Here is an 18,355-nt window from a genome sequence, read left to right as displayed (position 1 = left end):
GTGATCTAGCAACTGTCCCCGTTTGCACTGAGGGGCAGGTGCTGCAGGACCACGTGTCGGAGACATCTCTTGGTCTCATGTGGTTGACTAGTGACGGGTCGGCACCTTGCTTCCCCCTGCACTGATTCACCAATCACAATGCCCTCCGAGAGGCACATGGCAGCTTCCTGCGATCATGCAGTGCAGCGGTCGCAATGGCGTTGCAGAGGAGCAGAAGCATCTCTCTGGCTCCAACTCCACTTTGGCACACACTATCGGCAGGATCCTGACAAACCTCGATCCCGGGGCCTTCAGATGGTGCCTCAGGTCAGGTATGCAGTGGCTGTCTCTCACAGAGGCCACATTGTTGATTTCCGGCCATCCTCCTCGGCTCTGGGGCAGGCGGGGACGGCTGTGCTCCTTCTGAGTGCAGCCAAACTTTGGTAGCTTGTGGCTTGTCGCTAGGCAACGGCTGCAGCTCGACAAAGCTTCCCGGCCGGCGGGTCCCCACAGAGGGGGGTTTGCCCTGCAGCCAGCACTTCTTGTTGGTTTCCTGATCTTTACCCAAGCCGGGGAAGGTCTTTCAAATGAAAATGACTTCACGAGCGGTGCCAGAACTCCTCAGCAGGGCAGGGGAGTTCAGAACAACAGCAGGGATTTTTCAAAATAAAGCAAAACACCGAGACATCAGCATAAAGTGAAGCATCAGAATAAAGGGTAGAAAGCAAAAGGAAGGCTTTAAAGTCCCTGAGTCTTCTGAAACAGGAGGCCAGCTCAGACAAGCCCTTGGAGATTTCTTCCCAAGCAGGATACCACAGCAGGGCAAAAAGAGTCAGTCCTTTTCCTTCACCGCAGACAGAATCAGCAGCTGCAGGCCAACCCACCCTCACTCAGAAAAGGCAGTGCTCCTCACACATTCCATCCGTTCCTCTTCTTGGCAGGGTCCTCTTGTTCCTGTAGGTAATCTAAAGTCCTGGGGTATTGGGTCTCATACTTATACCCCATTTCTCAGTGTTCTCTTTTTGGCAAGGATCTCTGAACTCAGTCCAAACTGTCCTCCCTGGTGCAACATGACCACAGGAGGCATAGATAGCGTTGTGAGAAGAAGACACAGCCTATTCAGGTGCAAGCAAAACTGCTCCCACCACTCTAAATGCACACCAGGTCTATTAAGCCCAGCAATGTGGCACCCAGGCAAGGCAGGGCACACCTCAACCCCCCTAAGTGACTGTCTAAAGGTAATGTGCTCCCCCAGCTCCTGTCACTCCAAAACCAGACGTTGAATATACACACAGCCAGAGGCACAGAGAATGGTAAAGTAAGAAAATGCCCACTTTCTAAAAAGTGTATCTGCAACAAATGATGGACGGAATGGTGAATAATTCAGACACTCTCCCCCAGTCAAGAGATCTGGGTTAAATCCATCATTCTTTTGCCCACTACGCCTCCCCAGTTTGGACCCAGCCACATGCAAATCAGTCTTGAACCTGTGCCTCATAGGAACAGTCCACACCGAACTGCCAAGCCAGGTCCTCCCTGGACCGGAAACAAGCATCTTGGGACCGGTTTCAGGGTATGTCACCCTTCATCAGCCAGGCTAGCTTGAATCCAGTGGCACAGTGAGCAAGGGACTCACGTCTGGGCATACCCATCCCACTTAGGGCGAAAAGTGTATCTGCAACAAATGATGGACGGAAGGCTGAATGATTCAGACACTCTCCCTCAGTCAAGAGATCTGGGCTAAATTCATCATTTGTTTGCCCAGTACGCCACCCCAGTTTGCACCCAGCCATATGCAAATCAGTCTGGACCTTGTGCCTCGTGGGAACAGTCCAGACCGAACTGCCAAGCCAGGTCCTCCCTGGACAGGAAACAAGCATCCTGGGACCGGTTTCAGGGTATTTCACCCTTCATCAGCCAGGCTAGCCTGAATCCAGTGGCACAGTGAGCAAGGGACCCACGTCTGGGCATACCCATCCCACTTAGGGTGAAAAGTGTATCTGCAACAAATGATGGACGGAATGCTGAATGATTCAGACACTCTCCCTCAGTCAAGATATCTAGGTTAAATTCATCATTGTTTTGCCCACTTCACCACCCCAGTTTGGACCCAGCCATATGCAAATCAGTCTTGACCCTGTGCCTCATGGGAACAGTCCAGACCGAACTGCCAAGCCAGGTCCTCCCTGGACCGGAGACAAGCATCCTGGGACTGGTTTCAGGGTATGTCACCCTTCATCAGCCAGGCTAGCTTGAATCCAGTGGCACAGTGAGCAAGGGACCCACGTCTGGGCATACCCATCCCACTTAGGGCGAAAAGTGTATCTGCAACAAATGATGGACGGAATGCTGAATGATTCAGACACTCTCCCCCAGTCGAGAGATCTGGGTTAAATCATTTGATCGTTTGCCCACTGCACCACGCCAGTTTGGACCCAGCCATATGCAAATCAGTCTTTACCCTGTGCCTCATGGGAACAGTCCAGACTGAGCTGCCAAGCCAGGTCCTCCCTGGACTGGAAACAAGCATCCTGGGACCGGTTTCAGGGTATGTCACCATTCATCAGCTAGGCTAGCTTGAATCCAGTGGCACAATGAGCACGGGACCCAAGTCTGGGCATACCCATCCCACTTAGGGCGAAAAGTGTATCTGTAACAAATGTTGGACTGAATGCTGAATGATTCAGACACTCTCCCCCAGTCAAGAGATCTGGGTTAAATCCATTGTTCTTTTGCCCACTACATCACCCCAGTTTGGACCCAGCCATATGGAAATCAGTCTTGACCCTGTGCCTCATGGGAACAGTCCAGACCAAACTGCCAAGCCAGGACCTCCCTGGACTGGAAACAAGCATCCTGGGACCGGTTTCAGGGTATGTCACCCTTTATCAGCCAGGCTAGCTTGAACCAAGTGGCACAGTGAGCAAGGGACCCCCGAGTGGGACGGGTATGCCCAGACGTGGGTCCCGTGCTCTCCATTCCACTAGAGTCAAGCTATCCTGGCTGATGAGGGGTGAAACCCTGAAACCAGTCCTAGGATGCTTGGTTTCAGTCCAGGGAGGACCTGGCCTCGTAGTTAGGGCTGGACTGTTCTCATTGGACACAGGGTCAAGACTTATTTGCATATGGCTGGGTTCAAACTGGAACGGCATGGTGAGCAAAAAAACTATGGATTTAGGCCCAGATCTCTGTACTGGGGTGAATGTATGACATTGTTCTGCATTCTGTCCATCAATTGTTGTTTTAGCATTTGTCACCCCGAGTGGGACGGAAATGCCCAGACATGGGTGCTGTGCTCTTCATGCCACTGGAGTCAAGCTATCCTGGCTGATGAGGGGAGAAACCCCGAAACTGGTCCTAGGATGCTTGTTTCCAGAACCAGGGAAGACGTGGCCTGGCAGTTCGGGCTGGACTGTTACCATGGACTGTTACCATTGGGCAGAGGGTCGAGACTTGGTTGCATATGGCTGGGTTACAATTGGAATGGCATGGTGAACAAAAAGACGATGGACTTAGGCCCAGATCTCTGTACTGGGGTGAATGTATGACATTGGTGTGCATTCTGTCCATCAATTCTTTGACTTTTAAAGCCAAAAAACGGAGATAAAAATATCGCCCTATTTACAAGAGGGTGCTAACATGCATTAGCGCATGTTAGCACCGTTTTTTCCGACGCCTCCCTTTGCATCTCTAATGAGATGCAAAGTGGGCGTCACTGGGCAGTACAACCTTGTTAATATCACTGATGTGCACATCGTGATATTTACAAGGTGGCCCACGCATTTTAACATAAGTTAGTTTTGGGCAAAAACCGCTGTTTTCGCCAAAAACTAACGTCTGCTAAAATCATGACTAACCCATACCTAACATGGGAGGTGGATTCTTGTGTTGCGGCCACATGCTCGTATCAACAAGCATATCGCCGTTTTGCAGGGAACATCGCAGGAAAACCAACAATGTTCCCTGCAAAACGGCGATTACCCCGCTATCGCTGGAATTTATAGCGCCATTGCGCTATGCATTGTTAATAGAGCACAAGCATGGCGATAAATTCCAGCGATAGACGGCGATAAATATAAAAGCGCTAAGCGCGCTTTGCGATATTTATCGCCGTCTGTTGTAAATATGCCTAAAGTGTTTTTATTTATTTTTATGCAGAAACATTAGCAATTCTGTTTCAAGGTTAGCCAGTCGCAGTTTATACAACAGTGTCCTAAGACATTATGACACGTTTGCTTAGCTAACCCCACTTGACGTTATTTGCTTAAAACGAGAGAAAGGCTGACAGAAAAAGGCAGGAAAGAAAGGTGTGGAAGAAGAAAAAAGGGGTACAGGCTCTGAGAGTTACATCTCTATTAATCGCTTGGGAATCTGACATACGACTAGCTTACTGTGGGGAAAATGGAAGACATGCTGGCCCACATGCAGGCCCATGGGGCCATAGTAGTTGCGCCCGGTTAAACACACTTGTCTGTACATAAGGGGGACCAGGATGTGTTTTCGCCGACATGACTTGTTTTCAAGGAGGTTCATAAAAGTCTAGGTACGTGTCGAGTGATTTCCACATCCCTCTGGAGGCCGGTCTCCAGGGTGAGTTTTGTAGTGCAATGTTGTCCGTTCCTCTGAGATGCGTGATCCAGTTGAACCAGTTTTTGTATGAAGTCTTACTTGTGTCTTTCCAATTGGTTAGGACCAATTTCACTGCTGCGGTCAGTAGCAGATCTAGTAGGTCCTTATCGTGAACTGATCTCAGTTCTGTGCTCATAAATGCAGAGATGAGGAAGGAAAATTCTTTTGTTAGCGTACAGCTCAGCAGCCTATTTATAAAACCGAAGATTTTCTCCCAGCATGTTTTGAGTGACACTGACACTGAATTCTACAACTTTTTTAAAATCAGAACGGCCTTGACTAAAACCAAATAATCCACCGCACAACCATCAATCTCCCGATATGTGTCAAACATTAACAAATTAGGGTACCAGTTCTCGCACCTTTACAAACTCCTCCGCCCAAAATCCTCTAAACCTAATGACAAGACAATCACCTATTGGAAAAATCTAATTAATTTCATTTCTTTCATTTATCACTGCAAGGACAAGGCTAGACAAAATATGCAACATATTCGGGAATCTTTAAAACGGCAAGCTCCTTGGCATGACTGCTGCTGTAAACAAGTACTCGGTCTGAATAACTGAAGACTTTTTATGCTGCTCTTCCTTCAACGTTCATACCCCAGATCATTCATGAGGTTGTCAGTAGTCAACAGTGTCACTTCTTTGAGTGCCCACATATCGCTTTTAAAAGCAGGAAAGCGACAGTTACCTTTTTCAGCGTGAACACTAGGCTGTATACTCTATGTGCAGTGCATTAACATGTCGGTCCGTGCGAGTAAAACCTATGTTTACGCAAAAAGCTGCTGGTTATGCAGCAGATGGTGGAGGGCAAATACAAAGCCATGTGTCAGTGGAAAGGCAGTCAATTTTAAGGGCCTCGTCTACAGTAAGCTTGCTCCAGGCTGGAAACTCCAATAGCGCCTATGGCTTTGAGGCACAGCCTCCAGGTGTTAACACTCACACTTCAGTAGTATTTTCTATATAAAAGGATCAGCACACGAACAAACCTCATTGGACCCCAACACACCTATTATATTATCTATAAACCCGGGCCGCTGTGGGCATCAGGCGCTACAACAATCAGATGAAGCATGCTGAGGAGTTACTAAGTGCTACAGCACAGGAGCAGTGCGAGGCATAGATCTTTTTTCCTTTGAAGGGTTACATTTTTGACATGTGCTAGAGACTTGTGACATCTACTGTGAGGCCATTGAGGGCTTACATTAGGTAATGCTCAGCGCTTCACTAAGCGCTACAATATAAATTAAAAGACGGAAATATTGTCTTCATTTTTAAAAATCCACTCTGACGAGAAAAAGGGTTGGGAATATTTTGATAAGTGAACACAGTGCACCAAGGATGTTACAAGTAGTCCTAACCCCTGCGACCGGGGCGAAACTAAAGACGGGAGGAAATGTTAGAAAAAAAACAGAAGAGGACACAGACGCACATAAAGATTTTTTTGGGTGGAGAACGTAAGGAACAACATATGAAACAAGCATGAGGTGGACATCGTGCAAATCACATTAAGTTAGAACGGAATGTGGGAAATGGGGACAGAGATCAAGTGTACATCTTTAAATACCGGGAATGCTGAAAAGACTTGCACGCTCAGGAAACATCACCAGATTTAATGCTATACACGCTCTTTTTCCTACGGGAGCCATTTAAAAGGGACTAAAACACGAGGAAGATATTACGTTTACTGCAAAGTGCAGACTGTAAACAGAAACAAAAACCAAACCTTATGATCGGGTCCCAGAAAGCACAGCTTGCTGTGTGGCGGTTAAGCGGGTAGAGAGTGTCTTTACAAGACAAAACTTATACAGATACCGGATGTGTGGAGGGAGCCCTGCTCACTTTCTCACATATGAAGGAGCCGACGCTGCTGCCATTGTTAAACCGGAATCACGTCGCGCTGATTTTATAAACAATTGTTTGATGCACGAATCCACCCATTCCTAATTGCCCTTAGAGACGGCTGGTAGTAGAAACTTTTAAGTGAAAACCAGCCTAATGAGCGGCACGCTGGCAAAGGAGATCACGTCAGAACAGTTTGCAGATGGCTGACGCGCGACCGCCATAGCAAAAATTAAAGTGCACACATGATGTTTTCTCGGCGGTCTTGCCAGCCGCACATCCGCCATCCATGGGGGTGGAGTTTGGGGATGTAGGGGGGTTGAGCGGTCATTACGATCGTGCAAGCTACAAATGCTTACAAGCAATGGAGCTGGAGCCACAGGGGGGAGGCAGCAGTATCTCACAGAAGAAAAAGCATGGTGCCACCATTGTAGAAAAAAACAAATACCCATAAAAAGAAAGGCATGGGGCAGCGTTCCGCACCGTAAATAATAAAACAAAGGCGCAGTCACCATAATTCTTGCCCAGGCGTGCGTGCGCGATGCCTACATAAAACAAGTTACAAAACAATAACATGGCAGCCATTATTAGTGCTGAAGCTGCCGCAATGTTAAACGCCCATTACACAAATGATAAAAAAAGTGCTTACCCAGTAATTAAAGGACACCGTGTAACGCTACAAGTAAAAGATCCAGTCCAGATGGGCCGTCCCAGAAGGAGACAGGGCGGTAACAAGGAGGGACTAAGAAGCCTCATTTACAATCAAAATCCAGCGTTTAGCATGGACGATGACGCAAGCCAATGGAAACAAGGGGCGGGGCTTCCACTCCACTTCGGAAATCTCCTCTACTACAATATGCCTCGCAGAGTGAGCAGTGCATGCGTGCTGCAATGCTAGGCGAGACCTAAAAAGCAGGGAAACTGTTTATCATAAATGTGCAAAATATGGGCACATCGTGCCCCTCCAATCCCGCCCACTTCGACCTCTGGACCAAGATGAAAAATATCCAATTAGCAGTACTGCAGATATGCAATTTTACTACTAGAAACTTACAAGTAAATTAAACATACCAATTGTGTATAAGCCACTTTCACCATGTTTAAGGGAGAGAGCACAAGCACTTTAGCACTGGTTAGCAGTGGTAAAGTGCAACGAGTTGTAAAACCCATCAAAAACGAATTCAGCTAACAGGAAGAGTGAAGGCAAAATATTTGGGGGAAGACCACCCTAAGGCTGACAGGTCTAAGAAGGTGTTTTTGAGTGAGTGGTGTGCTGCAAATGTTTATCCCTGCATGCCTCTCTTACTGTACCTCTATGCTTATGTGAGGCTGTCTGAGACAACAGTGCAATGCAAATACCATTTGGTTTAAGTTTGAGAGTTGAGCCTTGGTTGTTACCCATATATATGTTTATATTCTTTTGCGTTTAATAGGCACACTGATATAATCAGTGATAACATTGATATGGTCATAAATGATATCAGCAATTATTGCACTTATGGTATCATAACTTATTTCATATGTGCGGTCATGCTCAGTGCAAGGAAGGCCTGAGTAATAGTTTGAGTCACAAACAATAACTGGTGAATTTCCGTAGTTTTAGCCACTACTGCCAGAACCAGAACTTAGTTAAAAACTGTTGTTTTTTTAGTGAATTTCATAGTTTGTTTTTATAAATAATAATGGAGGGTTAAATAGAAATTTTAAGCAAAGTGTGGCTCTGCATTTCATAAATATGAACAATTATTACTTATTACAACAATTTAATTTCTTGTTCCTTGATTCTTTGAGAATGTGCATTCCTGTGTGTTAATCTTTGAAATCTGGCCTTTTGAAGTATAAAAATCTGTTTATTAATGGTAACTTTGACTCCATTGGTGTGTCACTGAGTCAATGACGGTAAGCGTGTTCAGGTTTCTATCTTTGACCCTCAGTGTGCATCAGACAGAGTGGTGGTGGCCGAACACATGTCTCTGTTTGTGACTCTGATTACATACATGTGCCTTTCACTCCAATGGTGCATCACTGGTGGTGCGTTATTAGTAATGGTGAGCATGTTCAAGTACCTTAGGGGGCTCCTCAGTTTGTGTCTCAGTGAGTGATGGTGAGCATGTTCAGGTTCCTTAGTTTGCCCCCGAGTGTGTGCCTGGGTGAGCTGCAGTTTTCGAACACATGCCCATGTGTGTGAGTCTGACCATCTCACTATGCCTTTATTTAACTCCATTGGTGTGTCACTGAGTGAATGTGGAAGAACATGTTCACATCCCCCAGTGTGTGTCTGAGTAAGTGGCAAAATACTAACACTGTGTGTGACTATGACTAACCGTGGGCGGAGCTTGTGTATTGCCTCTACGCGTAGCTCCACGGAGTTTGAAAAAAACTCCTTGGAGCTACACATAGCTCCGCTCCTTCCCCCCTCTCAAATGCTTTAAAAATAATAAAAAGAAGGTACTTACCTGTGTTTCTGCCGCCTCCCCTGCCTGGTCGCTCTCCTTCCTGCTCCTCGCCGCCTTGCGTCCTTTTTCATTGAAAAAAACACTACGTTGTACGTCTTGCACCTGCTCATACGCACTAGCAAGACGTGCAACGTAGTGTTTTTTTTATGAAAAAGGATGCGAGAGGAGCAGGAAGTAGAGCGGCCAGGCAGGGGAGGTGGCAGAAACACAGGTAAGTGCCTTCTTTTTATTATTTTTAAAGTATTTGGAAGGGGGGAGGGAGCGGCTAACTCCGCTCTGCCACGGAGGCAGAGTTTTGCCTATCTCCGTGTTCACCACGGAGTGCAGAGTAGGCAAATCTCCGCAAACTCCACTGGCGGAGCGGAGTTACCCACCCAGAGTTAACTATGACTAGGTAAATGTGCCTTTGACACAATTGTTGTGTCACTTAGTCAATGACAGTGAGCATGTTAAAATCCATCAGTGAATCCCTGATTGTATGCTTGAGTCTAAAATAGCCAACTATATCTGAACTGAGACTTCACAAAATGCAGGAGGCTTCAGCTACATAACATGGTAACTCTTCCAGCCAATCACAGTTAGGTAAATTCAAATGTGACTGACATAAGTCTAAATAGCAGAGATATACAAAGTCTAAATAGCAGAGATATACAAAAGTATTAGCCTTTTTGAATCCACATGGCAACTTAAAAAAAAGGTAATATCTCTTACACTATGGGGCAGATACCAAAAACCAACAGAAACAGAAACTAACAACAACATGCTTTCTCAGTGTAGCTCTACTATCATGCCAAGTTTGCTGTAAATCCATTCAGGAGTGTAGGCTGTAGGCACGAGCAAACCTTCCATTGGGATACAAAATGGGAAATCACTTCTTTTTCCACCTCAAACTCTTTCTTTCCACCGCAAGGATTTGCAGAAACATTTGCACGCTGGAACACCTCTAACTAAGCTAGTGATTTGCAAAATTTCTTGCAAATCCATCTATGAGCTCAAAAGTTATATGCAAATCGAAAAATACCTTTTCAAAGTAAAGAGTGTCTGAATCATAACTACACAGTTCAGCCTGCCACTGTGTAATTAATATGCAGAAGCACAGAGTGTAATATGTTATTTAATACTACTGTTAAGTGCGGGGAACAGCCATGTGTCAAGAGAGGTGAAGCCTTGAGTGAGTTATGACGCCCCTCCTCTCACTCAACAATTGTACTAAATTGTTACAGGCAATCAGCATTTTTCTCATGCTTGAAATATATGCATATTCACTGAATATCACTGTCAGTGAATTTTTGAGTTCTTTTTTTAATGCAAAGTAAGATATTATTATCATCCTAACTATAACGCCATCTTAACTTTTGTTTTTTCTGTGAACATAGCTATGAAAGACACGCCCACCATGCACAGTCTACAGCTGTGTGCTCCATAGGGCTAGCTGCAAGTCTTGGCCAGTTGCCCAACCTCCCGCAGGCAGTCAACCCCCTGCAAGCAGCCAAACCCCCACCATGTGGGACCAGACCTCTGGCCAGATGCTACACCCAACCCCCACCAGGGGTTGCCACCACCCGCTGTGCATGGCCTTTGGATTCTGGGTTGCTTGTGTTCCAGTTTGGGAAGGACCTGGCATAGCAGTTCAGGCTGGACTGTTCCAAATGGAGCAGGATTGAGACTGGTTTGCATATAGCTGAGGTAACATGTGCAAAATAACAATGGTTTGGGATGTGGCCTGGGTAATTATCAGTGGCTGAGATTAATTAAAGCATTCCCACCATCACTTTTTTGTATACTTTAGTGTGTCACCCCAGGTAGTACAGGTATGCCCAGACGTGATTCCCGTGCACACTGTCACTGGAACTAAGCTCTACCCAGTATATATATATATATATATATGTGTGTGTGTGTGTGTGTGTGTGTGTGTGTGTGTGTATTACCTACTGGCAGTCACCAGCAGCTAGTTATAGTTAGGACCTAGTTTCCATAGGAAAATCGTTTTTTTATTTTGCTAATAACTTTGACGCCGTTTGACGAATCTTTACAAAATGTTCAAAACTTGTGTGCCAATCACTTCAGCTGCTGTCTAGTACGTTTTGGGTAGATTTGTCAAGTGGGGGGCAGAGAAAAATGGGTGGTCCCGAAACATTTTTTTCCCATCCAATTTCCCATATGGATTTAAGCCCCTGGGGTGTGGCATGTCCGGTGGGGGATCATTGATATATATTTGTGGGGGTCAGCCCTAGTGACCCCATCCCCTGGGGCCCAACCTTATAGCCTTATGGAAAAATAAGAGGGAGACACACAGCCACCTCCCAGGTTGATTTCGTCCCAAGGAACCCTATACCCTGGGGCCTGGCCATAGTGAAAAAGTGGGAGGGGGCATGCAGCCTCGCTCTCCGGGCCGATTTCAGCCCTGAGTACCCCATCCCCTAGAGCCTGGCCATATATGCAATGGGGAGAGGGGCCACATCACCCCCCTCCTTGAGCCATTAATGTCCCTGGAGACCCCATCTCCCAGGGCCGACTAATGCTATGTCCGGTGTGCCCACCCCCTGGACATAGCGTTTTCCCTGCCAGCACTGGCACAGGCAGGGAAACCTGTGTTTCCTCCCCCATTTGCGGGAGCAATTTCTAAACTCTCACCAAGCGGGAGCAAACACCAAGTCAGCTCCCAGAGGTTGGACCATGAAAAACTGCTTGCACCCAATGGGAGCTGACTTTTCATCTGTTTCCCCGCCAGCACTACATCGGGCAGGGAAGCAGACAAAAAGATAGCTCCTGTCAGCAGGGAGCAGTAATTTTAGCTGCTCCCTGCAGGCGGGATCAATGCTGGCCTTGGGGCACCCCACCCTCTCCAATGAAAGAGTGGTGGGTGCCCAGGATGGGGCTTTAGCCGTGACCATTGTGGGGCTGTTTGCATGCAGGGGGTAGGCCACATGGCGGGTTGACTTTATGTGAGGGTTGGCCCACGATAGGCCAAACACTGAAGCCTGTGCGTGGTAGCAGCTGTATATGGTATTTAAATATTACTTTATGTTGAAAAAAGTTTACATTGGCATTATAGTTAGGAAATAGAATTTAAAAAACCTTCAAACTTCACAAAAAAACCAAAGGCTATGGGGACGCTATAGTTAGGTTCAGATTTTACACACATAATACTATAGACATTCAGCAGTAATGGTTATAGTTATCTCAAGAAACTATAACTTGTGTCCTAAGGTAACTATAACTTGCACCGTCGCCAAGCACTGCTAATTACCCCACATATTACATCGGTCATGACACCTTCCATGACACCATTGAAAATATCACTGCAATATTTGAAGTCTAAATTATTGATCAGTAAACTGTGCATGGCAGGGGCGTGAGTTATAGTTACCTTAGGTCACAAGTTTCTTGAGATAACTATAACTAAAACTGCTGAAATTATTATAGTTTTACCTAGCTATAGTATTCCTATAACCTTTGTTTTTAGTGAATATCTATCTATCTATCTATCTATCTATCTATCTATATCTATATATATATATATATATATATATATAATTATGATCCCGTTCCCCCAAGCAAATTCCGGAGGAGAAAGGGACAGCACACCAGGAAACAGCACAAAAAGACTTTTATTTGTGCACTAACTTAATTCAGGACGTCGTCCTGAATTAAGTTAGTGCACAAATAAAAGTCTTTTTGTGCTGTTTCCTGGTGTGCTGTCCCTTTCTCCTCCGGAATTTGCTTGGGGGAACGGGATCATAATTATTTGAAGTGGTTACTGCCACCACTGACGGCACCAGCGTCGCAGGCCTGGGGGAAGCTTTGGCAGTAAGATGATGAAGAATATATATATATATATATATATATATATCCTACAGCCAAAGTTCCGCCATTTCGCCCAAGCCACTTTTGCGGAGAACTCGCGGCGGGGTGACGAAACCCCAAATATTCACCAAATCCAGTGAATATTGGATACCAGATACAGTCCAATCTTATTAAATCGACACTGATTAAACCACAGTGCTGCAGCTCAAATGTGAAGACGTGTTTATTGACTCGCAACACAAATCCCAACGTGTTTCAGAGCTTCGTGCTCCTTGCTCACGGAGCAAGGAGCGCAAAGCTCTGAAACGCGCAATCTTTTAAGCACAAAGCAAAAAGTCGCCAGCCACAATATAACATTGCAAACCCCAAACATTCTTTATAATATGACACTGTTTATGTGCATTTATCTTATGAGCTGCACATTACTTCACACAAACATTGAAACAAACATGAGACATGTTCCAATTTCAGAATCAGCTGAGAAATACGGACTATTATAATAAAAAAACAAATGCGTTTGGGTTGATCTAGAGAAACACCAAAGCAACTTTTACAAATAGTTTTGGAGGTAGCAAGAGCTAGTGTAAGTGTACCTGAGATGTGATTATGCTTTATAGTGCTTATATGTACTGCTTCGTCAGTTCTTAACCTGTTGAACAGTTGCAGTCTCCTAATTTAGGGAGTGTTCATGGATTATAATGTGTTACTTTATCAGAAAGTGGGAATATTTTCACCTGTTACATATATTACCTAGAATAGGTACTAGGTGGTATATGGACTATTGTAAATTAATTTTTTTTCAATAAATACTTTTTGAATACTGTTATACACTGTTTGGAAGAGCTTCCTTAATGTTGTGAATCAAGTCATACAATAATTTATGTCTACATAGCTTTGGAAAAACAAAAGAAACACCCCACCTGTCAACACATACAGACAGCACTATAAATTTGCATGGCAGGTAGGAGAAACAGCATACGAATGTTCTGGTTACACAGTTGCAATGCTTTACCAGATCTATAACATTATAAAATAGTCTGTTGTGAAAAAGCAAACTACACTCATTTTAATTTGATAAAATAACTGTCATATGCAGCAGATAAGCTGTGCTTTATGTCTCTATTGATTATAAACAATAACTATAATGAAACCTCTCAGTATTCTCTCAAATACGATGATGTATTAGTTAATGCGGGTATATTGAACAATTACACAATGACAGATGTACATTGTTTTAATGAACCAAATCAAACATCAATGAGACTTTACCAGCAATTGTTCTAAGATGATAAAATATGTATTTAACCAGTGTGTGAATCTGTACTGTAAACAATAAGGCATTATTAGATTGAACACCAGACAACAAAGAGGTATTCACTGGCCCTGGTGCACTCCCTAAAATTGGAGATCAGGTGATGGAATATTTCCAGGGAGCTTGAGCTTTCTCGGTTCACACATATCTGATTTTGACTAACTGGTGCCTGTGGGACACTGAAAAAGAGTTACCATGTTAAGACAGCTGTTGGAGTGTGCTTGAAATAGCTCCTCCTTTGGTACCACCTTTAGCAAATCCTACATTTTTAGTGGTGCCATTTATTTTTTGATGTAGTGTAGAAAGTTCTGCTATTGTATTATAGTTTCCATGTGACACCTCTGCAATATCTAAATGCATTTTAGGTTTATAATAAACACCTATGACCTAAGAGGAGTAAAAAAAAGTTTTCCAAAGACAGTTTTGAGATTTGGAATGAAATTGATATTTTGCTTTATTTTAGCATCACAGTAACCTTTGCTTTCGGACAGACTCACAGCAATATTACCTTAGTCGCAGAATCCACCGCCGAACCTCTTTCCAGTAGCTCCTGTACCAGGCCAACGTGGCCTTCCTTGGCAGCCAGGTGCAGAGCATTGAGTCCATTCTACAAACAGAATAGAAACAAAGTATTACCTGCAGGCAGTTGAGATCATCAAAACACACTGTATGTACATCACATAGAGGTTTAACCACATAGATGAAGCTCTAACTAAGTATATTGATTATTATTATTAACAGACATGCTTCTTGTAAGTGTATTGTCAACCTTCCTGCACTTGGAGGCACAAAGACAAAAGATCCACATACTGGATTGAACTAATTCATACCATTGTTTCTGCATGATTTTATATAGTATTTCATAGTCAAAGATGTCTTAATCGCAGGAAATTCAGAAACTGGGACAATCATTCATTGTATGAGACAGGAGCAATCTGGTTCTCCCTGCTAATTTTTACAAAGGTGGATATTTCAAGTCTGTACCCCAGTTTCATCATCAGGCGTGAGTCAACAAATTACAACCAAAAACATAAACTACACAAATATCTTAGTCATCAACACAACAATGCAGCCATAATCAATTTATTAGTCAAATCAGAATCTGTCTCAGAAAGTTTAAGTACATCATACCCTTAATATCCTTTCAATGAACAAGTAAATCAGAAAACATTGACCTGAGCTTAAATTAAGAACATATTGAGGATAATGGCATGTGTACCTTCTTAAAACACTGACTATTTCAAGTTGACTAGTGTGTTGTAGGCTATATACAATGGTCATGAGGACAAGCTTGACATTGTACAATTGGATAATCAGGAAGTGGTTAAACCAGATAACTTCAAAAAGATAGAGAGAATTTAAATTGCTGTTTTGTAGCAAACTGTATGAGATTTAACCAGAGACGTTTTAAATGTATTAACCTTGGGCTTAACATTCTGAAATATATACACATAATTCACAGGTGATTACTGGATTGGGGTAACCTTGAAAATGATCTAGGTTGCTTGCTACTGCACAGTTCATTAAATAGAATGAAAAAATGTAATCAAAGGTGCAAATAGAAATTAACAATTCTACAAATTCAGAAAGAGCACAATTATAAAACATGCTCAATTCTGAAACCAGTATTACAATTTCACACAACAACCACACATCTGTGTTACTCGATGTCAAAAAAGCAAATGTAATGCTAAATAGTTTTAAAATGGGAATAGTGTGTCAAAAAAAGACAGAAAATTAATCCTCCCTATTGTAGGATGGGATATCGATAAAACTACACTTTAAATACTCCATTCAGTTTTGTGCCAAAGTATAACAAGCAATGCAAATACCACTGCATGTGGGTTTTCTATAGTGCACGTACACAGACACATAGTAGACAAGCAAATAAAGACATATATCAAAATACATTTATGCATATACATATATAAACATAAATACATGGACAGACCTACACACCTATACACACAAGTAAGTACCGATGCAAATAGACCACAGCCAACCGTGCTTATCTGCCACCCCCATGTAATCACGTATGCACACAAAATAACCAACATAGAAATGCACTACCTCCCAGACCAACATACGGAGATTCACATGCATACAGAGAATGCACAAAGAGATAAATGTAAATGTCCATACGACAGGTTTCCTGTCAGATTGCACACAAAGAGGCTTACATACATGGCCAGGGTAGGAGTATGACAAAAAGGACAGAGACAGACAGATTGACTGACATATGATGGAGGCTTCACGTGTACTAGAGTTTTAGCTCGTTTGCAGAGCAATTTCAATTAAGGATGGACTAAAGGCATGGGTGTCAATGCACATTCAATTATGTGACGTCTCATTGGTTGGTGAAATATGTTCCATGTCCATTTATTAGTCTGAGCGTATAAAAAAGTACTGTACCTGTGCTAATAAAATGAGAAAGGGTCATGGAAGAGGGAAGGTCTATCTCACTGGTAATGGGTTTCCTGTCTGACCCCAGTCAGTCCTTTCTCACTATAGGCTCTTTCTCTTGCACCGGGAGTGATTAGGGCAAGCCTCAGCGTGGTTTTTGGATTACGGTGATGGGTGGCATATCCTACCAGGTCCAGAGTATAAATAAGTGATATGGGGTATGCTAGCAGTCATTGGGGATTTATCTGTCCAAACACCTGGGCATCGATCTTGCACTCACTACACGTCTAATGTCTCTTTCTTCGTATTGCTCTCCTGCTTTCAAATTACAAATGGGACTATAATCCTATCAAAAACACCTGGTAACCTAAAGAGGGTACCCAGCTACATGATCAATGAAAAGCAGTAAGTGTTAAAAAAAAGTGTGAAAAATCAAAGAATGTGTGTCTTATATAATAAAACCTCAATAAAGTAGAAAAGGGTATGGGGAATGTATGTGTACAAGGCATGGGTTTAGTCCCTTATAGTTAATTTAGCCATTTTATTACACACACCAAATTGAAAATACAATAGGCATTGCCCTGCAACCGGTGATAAATACATTAGATTACATAATTTTAATGTTCTTTCTAATTACCACAGCAGTTAATTAATAGAACAGTCTGGACAAAAGGTGTTCGTGAACACATCATTACAAAGGCAATACAAACATTATCTTGATAAAGTACTAACGTCAGAAATATGGACCTATTACCAGTAAAAGGCAAAGCAATTTAATACCGAAATGGGTACAAGCTTGGAAGAAGGACGAAGGCAGGGAAGCAATGAGGGAAGGACTGATGTAAATCCTGGAGAGATACAGAGCCTGGTAGCATAGCTGGAAGGGATGGCAGTACAGGGATACAATAAAGAGGCAGGGGATGGCACAGCGTGGAGTTAAGCTGAGGAAGTGTCCCTGGAGGATGCACATGGAAAGTGGGGAAGGCAGGAGGAGAGACACTGAGAGGAGAACTAGATGGTGTAGGTCGATTTCCAGGTCTGGAGGAAGTAAGCGGTTACTGGATAGAATCAGTGGCGTAAAAATAGCTCTCGCTGCCCCCGCAGTGTAGGGGTGTCCCCGAGCTCCAGGGGGCTCCCTCCAGTGTTGTGGACGGGCGATGAGTAACACATCACGTCAGTTCGCGGTATCACGCCTCACTCGAACCCGCAGCATCGAGGCCACTTACATGTGACCGGTGATCCAGGCTATCCGTATAATTTTCTTAACACGGTCGGCAATCCAACCCGACCATCATACTCTATGGTCATCGTATCATCACAAGCTCATCGTTGGTCTGCCGGGCTCGGTATGGCTGCTCGCTGATGCTTGAGATTTAGTACATCTAACACCGCTTGTACACCCAGACCACTGTGGTTACGGCTTCCTGCGGTCACTGGACCGCTACTCCTTGATTTACCCTCGTGGATCAAAGTTGGAACAAGATTTCAGGCTTGTCCTGAAGATTATCCCAGCATTTTGACAAGTGGATCGAAATGTCGTTGACTCTTTGCACCTTGACACAATCTTAATGTTGACCAAATGGTGCTTAAAATATGTAATTGTTGGTCTAACTACTTAGTAATGCTATAGGCCCTAGTTATCATGCCTGAGTCCTTCCTTTTTTGTCTTTGTTAATTGTCCCACTTATATGTTGTTCTAATTACCTGTTTATATTAAAATGATGATGTCCAGTTGGGCAGTCAGGAATGGAAAGTGCTATATAAAACATAACCTTCTCTGAAGGGTCACCCCAAACAGTTTGCCTTACTCCTCCTCTTTTTCTGACCTTCTTTTTGTTGGCTTTGGGACTCTGAGCACTTTACCACAGCTACCCAGTGCTAAAGTGCATGTGCTCTCTCCTCTAAACACGTGTATAATTGGTGAA

At 43.8% G+C, this 18,355-nt stretch overlaps 1 protein-coding gene across 15 annotated transcripts in view; it reads right to left on the bottom strand.

The window, feature by feature from the left end:
- ANK2 (ankyrin 2) overlaps positions 1-18,355 on the bottom strand; it is a 1,556,458-nt gene that overhangs the window by 558,983 nt on the left and 979,120 nt on the right. For all 15 annotated transcript variants that reach the window (XM_085641446.1, XM_085641452.1, XM_085641444.1 and 12 more), the window contains one exon: positions 14,536-14,634. In XM_085641446.1, coding sequence (XP_085497572.1) covers positions 14,536-14,634 — 99 coding nt within the window. The remainder of the gene's footprint in view (positions 1-14,535; positions 14,635-18,355) is intronic.

The sequence above is a fragment of the Triturus cristatus genome, chromosome 2_2 (genome assembly GCF_964204655.1).
Source record: "Triturus cristatus chromosome 2_2, aTriCri1.1, whole genome shotgun sequence".
In the NCBI taxonomy this organism is placed as follows: Eukaryota; Metazoa; Chordata; class Amphibia; order Caudata; family Salamandridae; genus Triturus; species Triturus cristatus.
The sequence above is the reverse complement of the archived record's forward strand: the minus strand, read 5'-3'. Positions and strand labels throughout refer to the sequence as shown.